This window comes from Diachasma alloeum, unplaced genomic scaffold (genome assembly GCF_001412515.2).
Source record: "Diachasma alloeum isolate Michigan unplaced genomic scaffold, Dall2.0 Dall_scaffold_00430, whole genome shotgun sequence".
Classification (NCBI taxonomy): domain Eukaryota; kingdom Metazoa; phylum Arthropoda; class Insecta; order Hymenoptera; family Braconidae; genus Diachasma; species Diachasma alloeum.
The window spans coordinates 281,144-293,996 of NW_021680569.1; the positions used below are offsets into that span (position 1 = coordinate 281,144).

At 38.8% G+C, this 12,853-nt stretch overlaps 4 protein-coding genes across 12 annotated transcripts in view; 1 reads left to right on the plus strand and 3 right to left on the minus strand.

Annotated features, from left to right (window-relative positions):
* LOC107042236 (sodium bicarbonate cotransporter 3) overlaps positions 1-972 on the plus strand; it is a 28,843-nt gene extending 27,871 nt beyond the window's left edge. For 8 of the 9 annotated variants that reach the window (XM_015263190.1, XM_015263192.1, XM_015263189.1 and 5 more), the window contains one exon: positions 71-972. In XM_015263190.1, the coding sequence (XP_015118676.1) occupies positions 71-145 (75 nt within the window). In that variant the 3' untranslated portion in view covers positions 146-972. The remainder of the gene's footprint in view (positions 1-70) is intronic. The other variant, XR_001461138.1, reaches the window with a different exon arrangement.
* Positions 973-1,063: 91 nt separating this feature from the next.
* LOC114841432 lies at positions 1,064-2,802 on the minus strand. The gene is made up of 4 exons (XM_029126413.1): positions 1,831-2,802; positions 1,385-1,456; positions 1,237-1,326; positions 1,064-1,162 (listed from the first exon to the last, which is right to left on the minus strand). The coding sequence occupies exons 1-4, from the start codon at positions 2,800-2,802 to the stop codon at positions 1,064-1,066; spliced, it is 1,233 nt and encodes a 410-aa protein (XP_028982246.1).
* A 309-nt stretch (positions 2,803-3,111) lies between these two features.
* Positions 3,112-4,582, minus strand: LOC107042169 (putative gustatory receptor 28a). Its single transcript, XM_015263080.2, has 4 exons — positions 3,590-4,582; positions 3,432-3,503; positions 3,256-3,345; positions 3,112-3,201 (listed from the first exon to the last, which is right to left on the minus strand). The coding sequence occupies exons 1-4, from the start codon at positions 4,580-4,582 to the stop codon at positions 3,112-3,114; spliced, it is 1,245 nt and encodes a 414-aa protein (XP_015118566.2).
* Positions 4,583-10,486: 5,904 nt separating this feature from the next.
* On the minus strand, positions 10,487-12,672 carry LOC114841433 (putative gustatory receptor 28b). The gene is made up of 4 exons (XM_029126414.1): positions 11,677-12,672; positions 10,904-10,975; positions 10,744-10,833; positions 10,487-10,552 (listed from the first exon to the last, which is right to left on the minus strand). Exons 1-4 carry the CDS (start codon positions 12,670-12,672, stop codon positions 10,487-10,489), a joined length of 1,224 nt encoding a protein of 407 aa, XP_028982247.1.
* Positions 12,673-12,853: the final 181 nt, after the last annotated feature.

Genomic DNA, 12,853 nt, shown 5'->3' on the forward strand with positions numbered 1-12,853 from the left:
TTAGTCGTCCCTAGTTAAGCGATTCTTTAATTTTTGAGTAATTTGTTTTATGAATAACGTTGTATTGCAGGTAGATCTTATTCGCTCTAAGGAATCCGGATCCTTTAAAGCGAATGGCACCACGTCCGCTGAAACTTCAGTTTGAAGAGTGACAGTCTTGAGAACAATTCTGGGAAGATTGTCTTCCTTTAATGATAGTGTTAATGAACGGTACGAATTCATTGGAATTCATTGAATTAATTGATGCGAAAATCAGGGAATGTCAGTGTAAAAAGTGTTGTCTGCATCGAGTTTCGCTCGTTGGAAGTTGCATTCACAGTTGATCAGCTCATGACTTATTTACGACGCACATTGCATCTTCTGATCAACAGATGGAACAAAAGAATTCAAGTATTACATTCTAATTCTTACGATTGTGGTGATAAGATGTGTCGATTTAGTATTACTCGGTTATCATTAGAGACACTTCCATGAACGATTGAAAGTATGAAATTTTTACGCTAACGATGTTAATATTAACGATCTACATATGTTTGGTGGGTATTTGTGTGCTTGTTATTATAGTATTCGCGTTGAATTTGTTGATTTACAACAAGTGCTCATTATCATTGTTGTCTGTTGTAAGTTGTCGTTATTAGGGTGTGTGGATTCGGGACTATCAGTTTTCAGAATATGTGCAATGTGTATCTCTAATTATTGAAATTTGTATTGATATTGTTTTTGATAGTCAACGAGTCCGTGTTATTTGACGTCTGGTATCTGATTGCTTTTGAGAGCATTTTTCGGGTAGACATGTGGTGAGTGTTATGAGAGATAAATTTTGTTGAATAAAAAAATTTATATGAAATGAGCCTAAGTCGATGGAATTCACTGTAAGGGATATATTATTTTGCCACATTCTCAGTGCCATTGCGTATGCAAACAGATGTATGTTTCAATATATTATGAATAAAGGATTAATAATAAAATTGATGACTATAGTATTATTATTTATTTTTAGTACTGAAACGTGTAAACAGGAAAGATAAAATGAATTATTCATTTGAATGATTTGGAATACTGCTCAAGTACTTGTTAGATTTGCCGGTTTTTTGGAAGCCATCCTTCTTGATTCCTGGAATTGGAAGATGATGATCAGATATGTGAGTGTTGCGGAGAGAATCTGGAATAAAAGTCACTGCAAATGAGAAAAACTTCTTTGTTTCGTACGATTTTAATCAGCTAAATTGTGTTTACCGAATGGAACACAGTGTAGTCTAATGGAAAACATCCGAGTGCTGACAACTTCATCTTCTTGTGAAGAAAATCGTGCGAGAATAATTCCACCTGGACATTTAGAAGCAAAAGAATCATTGACACTGAGAGTCATCGGGGGCTCAATTACCTCAGTTGCGAGTTCTCGACAGCTCTCGAACCTGGACGCCAATTTATAAAGTTCGATGGGAGTCCTCTCGTACTGCAATGAGAGAATAATTTGTGCAATTCTAAGGGAGGGTAGGGCGAAACGGACCACTGACAGAAAATTGGTAATGTTTGTTTCTTTTTCTTTCCTTTAAATCAGGAACACTTAATGTCTTGAATTAAAAGTGGGTTTCTTGGGTAGTAAAATCACAGGAATTTTATAGACAAGAAATGTCGTTGAACCGCAATTTGATCGGATTTGCTCATCACCTCAAACCACAAATGCCTTTGAATTTTTCAATTATCAATTATCAATAGAAAAAAATTAAAATTATCGATTTTCTGTCAGTGGTCCGTTTTGCCCTAGGGGTCCGTTTTGCCCTGCCCTCCCCCATAAAATATAAAATAGAATATCGAAAAGTTGAGCACCTCCTCAGTAGCCGCCTCGATATTTGAAAGCAGGATGACCATGGGGGTGATTACTATCAAGATCCAAGCGACATAATTACTTATCGTATTCCCCTCATTCTTCGACGACATAGCGTTCATCATGAAGTCAAAGGACAGGAAGATGAAAGTCCCGCAGAAAAACCCTATTATCGGTAGTATCAGGAACGAGTAAAAATGGGAGACAGCTATCGTGAAGTCGTAGAGCGATTCGTGAGCACTTTTGATGGATCGAAATTTATGGACTATTACACGATCGCCTGCACTTTCGGGAAGTATAAAAGTTTCATTCTGATTCAAACAATGGGCGATTGTATCAGTGGATTTGCGAATCGTGTGGTTCAGTAATTTGAATCGAAACGCCACGAGCTTCATGATCACGCCATACTGCAGAACGCAAAGAGTTATTATAACTACTGGCACTAGATAGGTGAAACCCCAGAGGAGCCACTGCATTTTCGGCGCTGCCACGAAGTCCTCGTGCCACTCAGTCGAGACTAGGACTATCCACATTATGATATACAGAATGATAAACACCGTCAGCGGCCGGGGAGAAAATTTCAGCGACTGGATGTGTCGATGCCTCTTGATACATCGATCGACTTCCAAAAAGTCGCGAGTCATGTTCATCATTTTCGCGCGCCTGGCGTTGAACATGGCCAGGGTCATGAGAGATATTCCACTCGCCATGATGGTGTGCAGAATGTCCAGAATTACTTGAGTGTCTTGTAGCTTGCTCTTAGCATGCCGGATTATGATGGGAATTCCAGCGAAACAGTTGGCGTACAGCACAGCAGCGAAGAACAGGACATTGTACGCTACGGTACCTCTGGAGGGTGAAATGTCAATGCCCTTCTTGGACGTTGAGGGCACTGTGATCGTGAAGGGCAGGAGACCGAATGTCTTGAAAATGGCGGTGATGGATCGAAAAAGTACGCTTGTCTCTCTATCCATGGTTAGGTGACTGCTCACTCGCAATTATTGTGTGAAATAGATAGTCCTTGCTGGGGAGATTTCGTGACGATAATCGAGGGCAGCTTGAATTATTGAACGAGAGTACTTCAAATGAAAGCATGAATGTGGATTCGTTGTATTTGATAAAGCAAAGTGCTTCCATTTTATTTTTTCAATTGCTATGGCTTTGCTGAATATTAACGAAATTCAAATGTCAATTCGGTGGTGAGAAAACGTCGCATTGACACTCATAATTTACAGAAGTGTAATCATATATTTTTGTTTGATGAATACATAACTATAGATTCGTTAATTTCCTGATGTATTGCTACCGTCCTCGTCACGACGATTGGAATACTGATATAGGATGACCAGATACGTCACTGTTGTTGCAAACATCTAAACAAAGCACTCATTAAGGTTCCAATCTTCGCATTCATCGAGAGATCTTACCGAATGCAGAACAGTCCTGTTCAGCTGAAAAAATCCGAAGGCGGTAAAGTTGATATTCTCGTGCACCAGTTCGTACAGATACATTTTAATCTGAAAATTCGAGAATGGCTTCAACAGACGCATCTTAATTTCTTAATTTTTAACGTTCTTAATTTCTTAGTTTTTAACGTAATTACTTGACGTAGGAGCGGCCGATGCTTTCGGAATCGGAATGTGAGTTGGCGACACACAACAGCTTTTTCCTTGACCTTTAAGAAAAGATTGTAATAATTTGCAGAAAATTACTGATTGATATAACAAATTGGCATGAAATCCAAAATATGGATGAGAATACCTCGCTGAGCAGATCGTCAATTTCAGACATAAGGAGAACAATCGGAATTGTAAAGTTGAAGATGAAAATCAAGTTATACAAAAGATGAAGTAGCATCTGAGCTTGATGGACGCCGCTCCTCAAATATTTGAGGGAGTAGAAGCTACCGCAAATCACACCGTAACACTCGAGCCCCATGACGAACAGCATCGGAAAGGAATAGAATTCCGCGATTACAACACAGGCTTCATACAGCTCGTTGTGTGCTTTTTTCCAGGATTCAAAGGCCTCAGTAATCGCGTCATTGGTGCTATTTCGATTGTGAACAGCCGTTTTGTCGTGATTTCGCAGAATTATTTTGTTCAATGCTTTCATACGTCTTTTCGCAAGCTGCACGACCAGATAGTACTGCGTGAGAAAGAGAATGATGATGATGGAGGGCACAGTCTGCATGCACAACCACACGAATCTCGACGTTACGTTATCGCTATAGAACAGGCTTTCGGTGAAGGTCAGGAAGCTGAAGAGGATCACGTAGGTAATGAACAACATTATCCACTGCTTTCTGACAGATTCCAACTGGTAATTTGTGCCAAATTTCCTCGCGATCGCGTCGGCTTCGGCCACTCTTTTTCCGAAAATCGTTAATTTGGTGCAGAACGTAATGTAGACGATCCAGATGAGAAAAGTGATTGCTGTGGACGACCCGATGTAGATCAACTCCAGAATACTCGGCAGCTTTAGGCCCCCAGATGCCATTTTGTCCTGTATTATCGCTGGTATTCCCACGTAGAAATTGCAGTAGCCGAGGATTCCAATCAGCGCGATGTGGTAGAAAACACATAGTCGCGAGGGAAAAACATTTACGGAAATTGATGTGTCGACGGTGCACGGGAATAACCCGTTTATTTTGAAGAATCTGGTGATCACGTCGAGTTCTGTTACTTCTCTTCTGAACCATTTCTTGTATGAAAAGATTTTTTTTGTGCGAGTGATGAGCCTGAGGTTGGGCATCCTGTCGCCGGAGCTGAACTTAGTTCGAGGGAAAATCGGAAAACCGAAGTTGGTTCTGAAACTTTCAGAGATAATCGTCAATAATTGAACTCCTGGTTGTAGGCGCGGCATTATTCCAGATGAAGTTTTCCCAGTGGGGTAATTTTGCGGGCTATCATGCCACTGCTGTAAAATAAGGCCTGCCCTTTCGCAATTGTTTCCATAAACTTTGGTAAATTGGAGGTTTTACGAGGTACGAAATACATTTTTCTGTGGAGATTGAAATTTCTCCGAGAATTATGGGCGATGTTTGAGTAATTTACACTTGCCATCGCGACACCATCAGTCAGTAGAAGAGGCATAGAACTAGTAGAGTTATTAAGGATAATTTTATTAATGTGTGGCGAGGCCATTTGCGCCCACACATTCCCCCTAAATATTTCAAGCCAGCGTTGGTTATCGCATTTCTCCGCATTATTCTCCCTCTGCGCTTCGCTCCAACAGCGAGATCAACTCGTCACAAATGATTAATTTTTAAGTAATGTTTGACAAGTAGGAAACGAAGGTATCACTCAGGGGAATGTTCAGGACGGGGAGGGCCATCAATCATTGAATTCTTCAATATTAAGGGAATGTGAACGTTACATTGATTAAGATTTACAGCCGAGCACTAAAGTTTGTAAACAAAATACGTAGAATGCAAGTTCAGGTTTTTGACAAACTTGAGTGCTCGACTGGACAAATAATCATCGAAATAAAAAATAATAAGATAATTTATAATCTAAATTACGATTGAGGACGAATTCACTGGCGAAGTGGTCAAACGGTTGAAGACGATTTTGGCTATTGGCCAGTTTTCAATGAATATCTCGAAATCTGAGGGATGTAGCAAAATTTTTCTCATAACATTTTTAGTAGCACTCAATTCGCTCTACAAAAAATGTTATTATGAAAATTTCGTTATCTCCCTTAAGTTCGGAGATATTTCTAGAAAACTCAACTAAAGACGAAATTGACTTGAACCGTTTGTCCACTTCGCTACTGAATTAAATAATTGATAATATGGAATTGTCAATTGTCTATTGAATAAATAATACTAAATTTCATTAAAAAAAATTTTGATTAACCAAACGATCGTCAATCTTCATAACTAAATTATTGATTGATAACATAATTTGGAATTTAAATATTCAATTGGTGATTAATGTAATAATTAAAAAATGTAGAATAATATTGATCAACTAGTTCAAAATTTAACTTCTAATTTACGATTGTGGCTATCTCTGGGTCAGAAAAGAACACGACTCTCCTTTGCGTGGAGATTGGATATCATGATTACCAAGTAAATAGAAATTAACTACGAACTAGTACGTTCTATTGACACGTGTCAACAAAAATCGATGTATTAATAAAGAAACGTTAAGCATTGACGTAGTCTTCATGTTCACACAGATGTGATTACATATATTTGCGGTGAATCAAAAGAGATTACAATAAAGATTACAATATTCCCTTATAATATATAATCGTTCATTTCCAATGGAGCAATTAAATGTTTACGTTCCAGCATTACGTTTTCTCTCCTCGTGAAACATGAGAAACTGGATAAGAATAATGAGGTAGGTCACCGTTGTTCCAAACATCTGAAAGAAGCACCCAACAATCTCGGGGTCTCAATATTTATACAGATATCTTACCGAATGCAGAATGTTACTATTCAGTGGAAAAAATCCGTATGCGGTAAAGTTTATATTCTCGTGCAGCAATTCATGCAAATACATTTTAATCTGGAAATGGAAGAATACAGGATTAAACAGGTGCACTTCCAAGGGAAAATTATTTTGTGAATTTCAATTAGTTAGTCAATTTCAATAACTAATTGTTAAATTTCACCAAATAACTTTCTCCGTGTCAATTGCTGAATCATCGATTACCTGAGTCTGTAGCTGTCCATGTCTTTCAAATCTTAGTGACAGTTTGCGGCAGACAGCAGCTTTTTTCTTGATCTTCAGTAAAAAAATTATAAAAATATGATTTCTTCACGTTCAACAGATTTTGTCAGCCTGTTATTTACATTTTATATGCAACGCATTGTTTATCGGGCAAAAAAAAATTTTTAAATAAAAATGTTGCACCAATTGTTAGGATCATACCACTTGAATTGAAAAAATATCAACATTTTTTACATTGTCTCATTAAGGCCCGGTTGCACCAGCTCCGGAGAAGGCAAACGTCAGATAAGAAAAAAAGTAAATTTGGATGTTCAATGAATTATTTTACGCGGGAGAGAATCTCAATTTTAACCCAGGAACGAAAAATGAAATTTAATCCCAAGGTAAAAAAGTGAAAACTCAAAAAGTTTTTTTTTTCAGATTTTCAAGGGGTCAGATTTTCCGTTTTTCCAGGGGGAAAGTCGACTTTCGCCAAAATCGAATTTTTTAGCCGGGTGGAAGTTGATTCTAACTATTTAAGCGACGGGCTATTCAGAACTCTCAAAAGTATGTGAAAAAAATGAAAACTGAAAAAGTTTTTTTTTTCAGATTTTCCGTTTTTCCAGGAGGAAAGTCGACTTTCGCCAAAATCGAATTTTTTAGCCGGGTGGAAGTTGATTCTAACTATTTAAGCGACGGGCTATTCAGAACTCTCAAAAGTATGTGAAAAAAATGAAAACTGAAAAAGTTTTTTTTTTCAGATTTTCCGTTTTTCCAGGAGGAAAGTCGACTTTCGCCAAAATCGAATTTTTTAGCCGGGTGGAAGTTGATTCTAACTATTTAAGCGACGGGCTATTCAGAACTCTCAAAAGTATGTGAAAAAAATGAAAACTGAAAAAGTTTTTTTTTTCAGATTTTCCGTTTTTCCAGGAGGAAAGTCGACTTTCGCCAAAATCGAATTTTTTAGCCGGGTGGAAGTTGATTCTAACTATTTAAGCGACGGGCTATTCAGAACTCTCAAAAGTATGTGAAAAAAATGAAAACTGAAAAAGTTTTTTTTTTCAGATTTTCCGTTTTTCCAGGAGGAAAGTCGACTTTCGCCAAAATCGAATTTTTTAGCCGGGTGGAAGTTGATTCTAACTATTTAAGCGACGGGCTATTCAGAACTCTCAAAAGTATGTGAAAAAAATGAAAACTGAAAAAGTTTTTTTTTTCAGATTTTCCGTTTTTCCAGGAGGAAAGTCGACTTTCGCCAAAATCGAATTTTTTAGCCGGGTGGAAGTTGATTCTAACTATTTAAGCGACGGGCTATTCAGAACTCTCAAAAGTATGTGAAAAAAATGAAAACTGAAAAAGTTTTTTTTTTCAGATTTTCCGTTTTTCCAGGAGGAAAGTCGACTTTCGCCAAAATCGAATTTTTTAGCCGGGTGGAAGTTGATTCTAACTATTTAAGCGACGGGCTATTCAGAACTCTCAAAAGTATCTGGAAAAAGTGTAAACTGAAAAAGTTTTTTTTTCAGATTTTCAAATGTTCAGATTTTCCGTTTTTCCAGGGGGAAAGTCGATTGAAAGTCGAACTGGAAAAAATCCAGTTCTGAACGGCAACACCTAAGTAGAACTTGTCAGGTCCAATTATTCGACTCGGGTATTCCCTACTGAATTGACCCCGAGGATAAATTCTACCCTGGGGTTTATTTGGATAACAGGGCTTGGCGCAACCAGGCCTATAAGAAACATTCGCAAAAGCTAATCCATCAATATAAGAGACAATAATACCTCATTTAAGAGGTCATCAATTTCGAACAGTAGAAGAGCAGTTGACATTACCAAGATCAACATCCACGTGGGGTCATTGAGAAGATGAATCATTGGCCGTCTTCGTTCGGCGCTCTTCCACACATCTTTGACTGTGTAGAAGCTAATGCAAATGACAGTGTAGTACACGAACCCCATCGCGAGGAGAATCGTAAACGAATAGAATTCAGCAATTATAAGACAGGCGAAGTACAGCTCGTCTTGCGCTTTCTTCCAGATTTCAAAAGTCCAGACGATCTCGCTGTGGACGTACACGTCGAGTTTTCGGAGGATCAGACTGTTCAATGCCTTCACACGTCTCCTCACAAGTTGCACGATCAACGAGTATTGCACAAGGAACAGACTGATGAGGACGGAGGGCACGCTGAATACGCACAGCCACGCGAATTCCGACATTATATTATTGAAGGACAAGAACGTGGTGGAGATAACAAAGCTGAAGAGTATCATATAAATGACGATTAACGAAACCCACTTGTTCCTGACGGATTTCAACTGATAATTGCTGCCGAATTGTCGTGCTATCGCGTCGGCTCTCAGTACTTTATTTCCATAAGTCGCCAATTTGTTGGCAGACAAAATGTAGACGATCCAGATCACCAAAGTTACTGTCGTAGACACTGCAATGAAGATTAATCTCAGAACCCTTCCCATTTTTAAAGCCCCAGATCTCGTTCCGTCCTGTATTATTAGTGGCATTCCCACGTAGAAGTTGTAGTAACCGAGAATTGCAATCAGCGCAGTGTTATGAAAAATACGTGATTTTGAGGGACAGAAATACATGGGAGGGGATGTGTTCACAACACACGGGAATAGTCCGGTTATTTTGAAGAAGTTTGTGATTAATTTAAACGCGGCCGCTCCTCTCCGGGGGCATTTCCCGCGCGGCATGATTTTTTTGACGCGACTGAAGCGGGAGTTCGTCATACTTCCTTGAAGGACGGAGGTTTGGGAGGAATGGCGGAAAACTGAGGGTGGTTTTGAAGATTTGAGAGATAATCAGCAAGCGAACTCACGGTCTTACAATTAGTTGAAGCATTTTTGCACATGCAATCGTTGCGAAGTTGTGATTTTCGAGGTATCGTGTTGCTAGCAAATTCGTTTACGGAAATGGTTGTCGTCAACTTGGGAAAACATTTTTTGTTTTTTAAATTCGAAAAAGATGTATCTATTGGAGATTTAAATCTCTCAGTGATTTGCAGCTGGTTTTTACATTGTTTATGGTGCAGTATTACACTGTTAGAAATTTTTTTAAATTCGATGGAAAATATTATAGTAAATGTCATGAGGGTGACATTGGATCGAATTTAGGGAAAAATGGTTATGAAATTTCAAGTTTTAAGTAGAATTCACGGGAATTCATGATTTTTCAGTGGGAGTGAGATGGGAATTCCACAGCTTGATTGAATTTTCAGTGGAACATGAATATTCAGAAACAAAATGGCATAAATTGTCAATTTTCCCCTGAATTTTCCTGATTTTCCGAATTTTTACAGAATAATTGAACTGAAAAATCAAGTATTTTATTGATGTCCAAATCATTTGACCAGAAAATCAATGGAATATTTGATTTTTCAATGACAAGATTTCCAGAAATTTCAGTGGAACTTAAACACGATAAAAATTTCCAGAATTTGGGACGGAAAATTCAGAGAAAATTTTTAACAGTGTAGCACGATGTGGTAAAAAATAGGCCGTGACTATTCGCACCATTGCGTGAATCACTCCCGTACACTCCATATACACTCCACGCATGCGTGAAGTTTGTGTGTTTCACANACACACAGTAGTATGAAACTTCAACTGCGTGAAATACACAGCAGTATGAAAATTCGGCTGCGTGAAACACACAAACTTCACGCATGCGTGGAGTGTATGGAGTGTACGGGAGTGATTCACGCAATGGTGCGAATAGTCACGGCCTAAAAAATACACATTCGAGAAGGGAAGAAATGTATGGAATTTGAGATGTTCACGGTACATGGGAATAACTCATTTATTTTGAAAAATTTGGTGATCAATTCAAGCTCCATTGAAGACCTATTCACACGCTTGAGGCAGTGATTTTCACTTTTGCATATTTTTGTTGGTACACACATGAATACGGCGGACTACGCTAAAGCCTGATATCAATCCAGTAATGCAATCCATTTAACGTCGTTCACGTTGCGGTGCCTCCTCACTCCTCGTAAACATTATTAAATTGGAAGATAATGACGAGATACGTCACCGTTGTTGCGAATATCTAAATAGAGCACTCGTCAATTACTGAGTCTTCATATCTGCACACTGAGAAAAAAAGTTGCTTTGCCAAGTATATTTACTTGCCACAATTAATTTTATATAAATATCTGCATAAGAAATACGTAAATTGTCTTGTAGTTAGTAAATATACCTGGCAGAAGTATTTTTTTTCTCGGTGTAGAGTACTCTTACCGAATGCAGAACTGTTCCATTCAGCGAAAAAAATCCAAACGCTGTGAAATTGATATTCTCGTGCAGCAATTCGAAAGAATACATCTTAACCTAGAGATTTGAACAGCTGATGTGAAACGAATACATATAAATTATTAATTCTAAAATTTAATCTCATCACCTGAGTTCGGAACAGTCGATGCTTTTGGAACCGCAATGCGAGCTTGCGGCACACAGCAGCTTTTTCCTTGGCCTTTAACAAAAAAATTAGAAGAATGATTCATCCCGAGTGATGATCCATCACCATATCCAGAGGAATATGCATATTCTATATTATCCCCTGGGCTATTTACTCGGTCAAACCGCAGATGTTTTTAAGGTATAAATTTTGGTTTTGTTTGCAAATAAGATTCGAGTCCGTGTGCCCTAGAATTTTTTAATTTGTGCACTGATGATTGTTCAGTTGTTTCCCTCATTTAGAGGTTCGGAAGGTCGAAAGATAGCATATAGCATCCTGCTTTCCATTGAAAAATTTATAGCGTAAAAAAATCGAAGGTTTGACCGAGTAAATACACTATTAAAAATTTTTGTCTGAATTTTCCGTGCCAAATCCCGGAAATTGTTGTCGTGTTGCAATTCCACTGAAATTTCAGGAAATCTTGTCATTGAAAATTCAATGCAATTTAACACTGAATATTCATATTAGATTGAAAATTCAAATAAACTAAGGAATTCTCGTCTTTATGTCCCTCAAAATTCTGTATTTTTACTGAATTTCCAGTGAAACCTGAAAATTCCTAATTTTTTTCTCCTAAACCCCATTCAGTGTCACTGTCCTGAAAATTGGTAGTCAACTATCCATGAAATTTCATTTTTTTTCCAACACTATAGTTCAGGGGATAAAGAATATGAATTTCTTTCTTTCATTGTAAGAGGAATATTCATCCGCCAAACCTCTGCGAGGAGATTCTCAATCTCGAGCATGAGAATGACAGTCGGCATCGACAGAATCAAGATCCAGACGCAGTCATTCAGAATCGCGATCGCCACTGTCTGACCATTGCCTCTCACCAACTCCTTGACTGCGTGAAAGCTATTGAAAATAACAGTGTAGCACGTGTACCCCATCACGAATAAAATCGGGAAGGAGTAGAATTTCGCGATGACGAGACTGGCCTCGTACAGCTCGTTGTGAGCTTTCTTCCAGGTGTCAAAAACCCGCCTGACGACGTCGTCAATATGACTCTGCAGCGCTGCGGGCGGACCCTGAACAGCTGTCGTCTCAAGGCTCCCCAGAATTGTGTCGTTCAACGCCTTAATTCGTCTCGATGTCAGATGGACAGCCAAGGAATATTGTATGAGGAGCAAAATAATGGTGAAGGAGGGCACTGTATAGAAGCAAAACCACACGAACCTCGACATTGGGTCATCGTAAATGATGTACTCCGTGAAAATTAAGAGACCGAAAAGAATCGCATAAATCATGGCGAATATCACCAACTTGTTTCTGCTAGATTCCATCCGATAATTTCCTCCCAATTTCCTCGCTACAGCGTCAGCTATGACCACCTTTCGCCCAAAAATCATCAATCTCTTGCGAGTGAGGGGGTAGACGATCCAGATCAAAAGGCTGACAGCCGTAGCCATTCCGAGAAGAAACAACTCCAAGACTTCTTCAAAGGTTAGTCCATTGGATTCGGATTTCGCCTGCACGATAGCTGGTATTCCCACGTAGAAGTTGCAGTAACTGATAGTCACAACCAGTGCAATGTGGTAGACCACGCATAAACGCGAAGGCAAGAAAGATATTGAGGCGGATGTGTCCACGGTACATGGAAATAATCCCAGTATTTGAAAGAATTTGAGGCCCACTTCAAGCAGTACTGTCTCTTTTCTGAAGCATTTCTTGTACGGCAATATTTTGATCACTTTACTGAGTGCTGGTGTCATAATGCCGGCGGAGAACTCATTTCCCTGTTGAGGATGCCACAGAACTGAAGTTCATTTAATTTTCGTTCGCGTGGTGATGAAGCATCATGATTACCGGAGCAGCTTGAGTGAATTGAGGCAAGCGCATTCCCCTGCAGGAATAATCAACAGTACTTTCACTCAACCACTTATTATCCTCGCA

Excerpts from the sequence above, each read along its gene's own strand:
- LOC107042169 (XM_015263080.2), bottom strand. The coding sequence starts at position 4,582 with ATGCCCAACCTCAGGCTCATCACTCGCACAAAAAAAATCTTTTCATAC. Across the intron at positions 3,346-3,431 it reads ATCGGCCGCTCCTACGTCAA|ATTAAAATGTATCTGTACGA; the intron begins GTAATTACGTTA and ends TCGAATTTTCAG. Across the intron at positions 3,202-3,255 it reads ACAGGACTGTTCTGCATTCG|ATGTTTGCAACAACAGTGAC; the intron begins GTAAGATCTCTC and ends TGCTTTGTTTAG.
- LOC114841432 (XM_029126413.1), bottom strand. The coding sequence starts at position 2,802 with ATGGATAGAGAGACAAGCGTACTTTTTCGATCCATCACCGCCATTTTC. Across the intron at positions 1,457-1,830 it reads TCGAGGCGGCTACTGAGGAG|TACGAGAGGACTCCCATCGA; the intron begins GTGCTCAACTTT and ends CTCTCATTGCAG. Across the intron at positions 1,163-1,236 it reads ACTACACTGTGTTCCATTCG|ATTCTCTCCGCAACACTCAC; the intron begins GTAAACACAATT and ends CTTTTATTCCAG.
- LOC114841433 (XM_029126414.1), bottom strand. The coding sequence starts at position 12,672 with ATGACACCAGCACTCAGTAAAGTGATCAAAATATTGCCGTACAAGAAA. Across the intron at positions 10,976-11,676 it reads TTGAGAATCTCCTCGCAGAG|GCCAAGGAAAAAGCTGCTGT; the intron begins GTTTGGCGGATG and ends TTTTTGTTAAAG. Across the intron at positions 10,834-10,903 it reads ATCGACTGTTCCGAACTCAG|GTTAAGATGTATTCTTTCGA; the intron begins GTGATGAGATTA and ends TCAAATCTCTAG.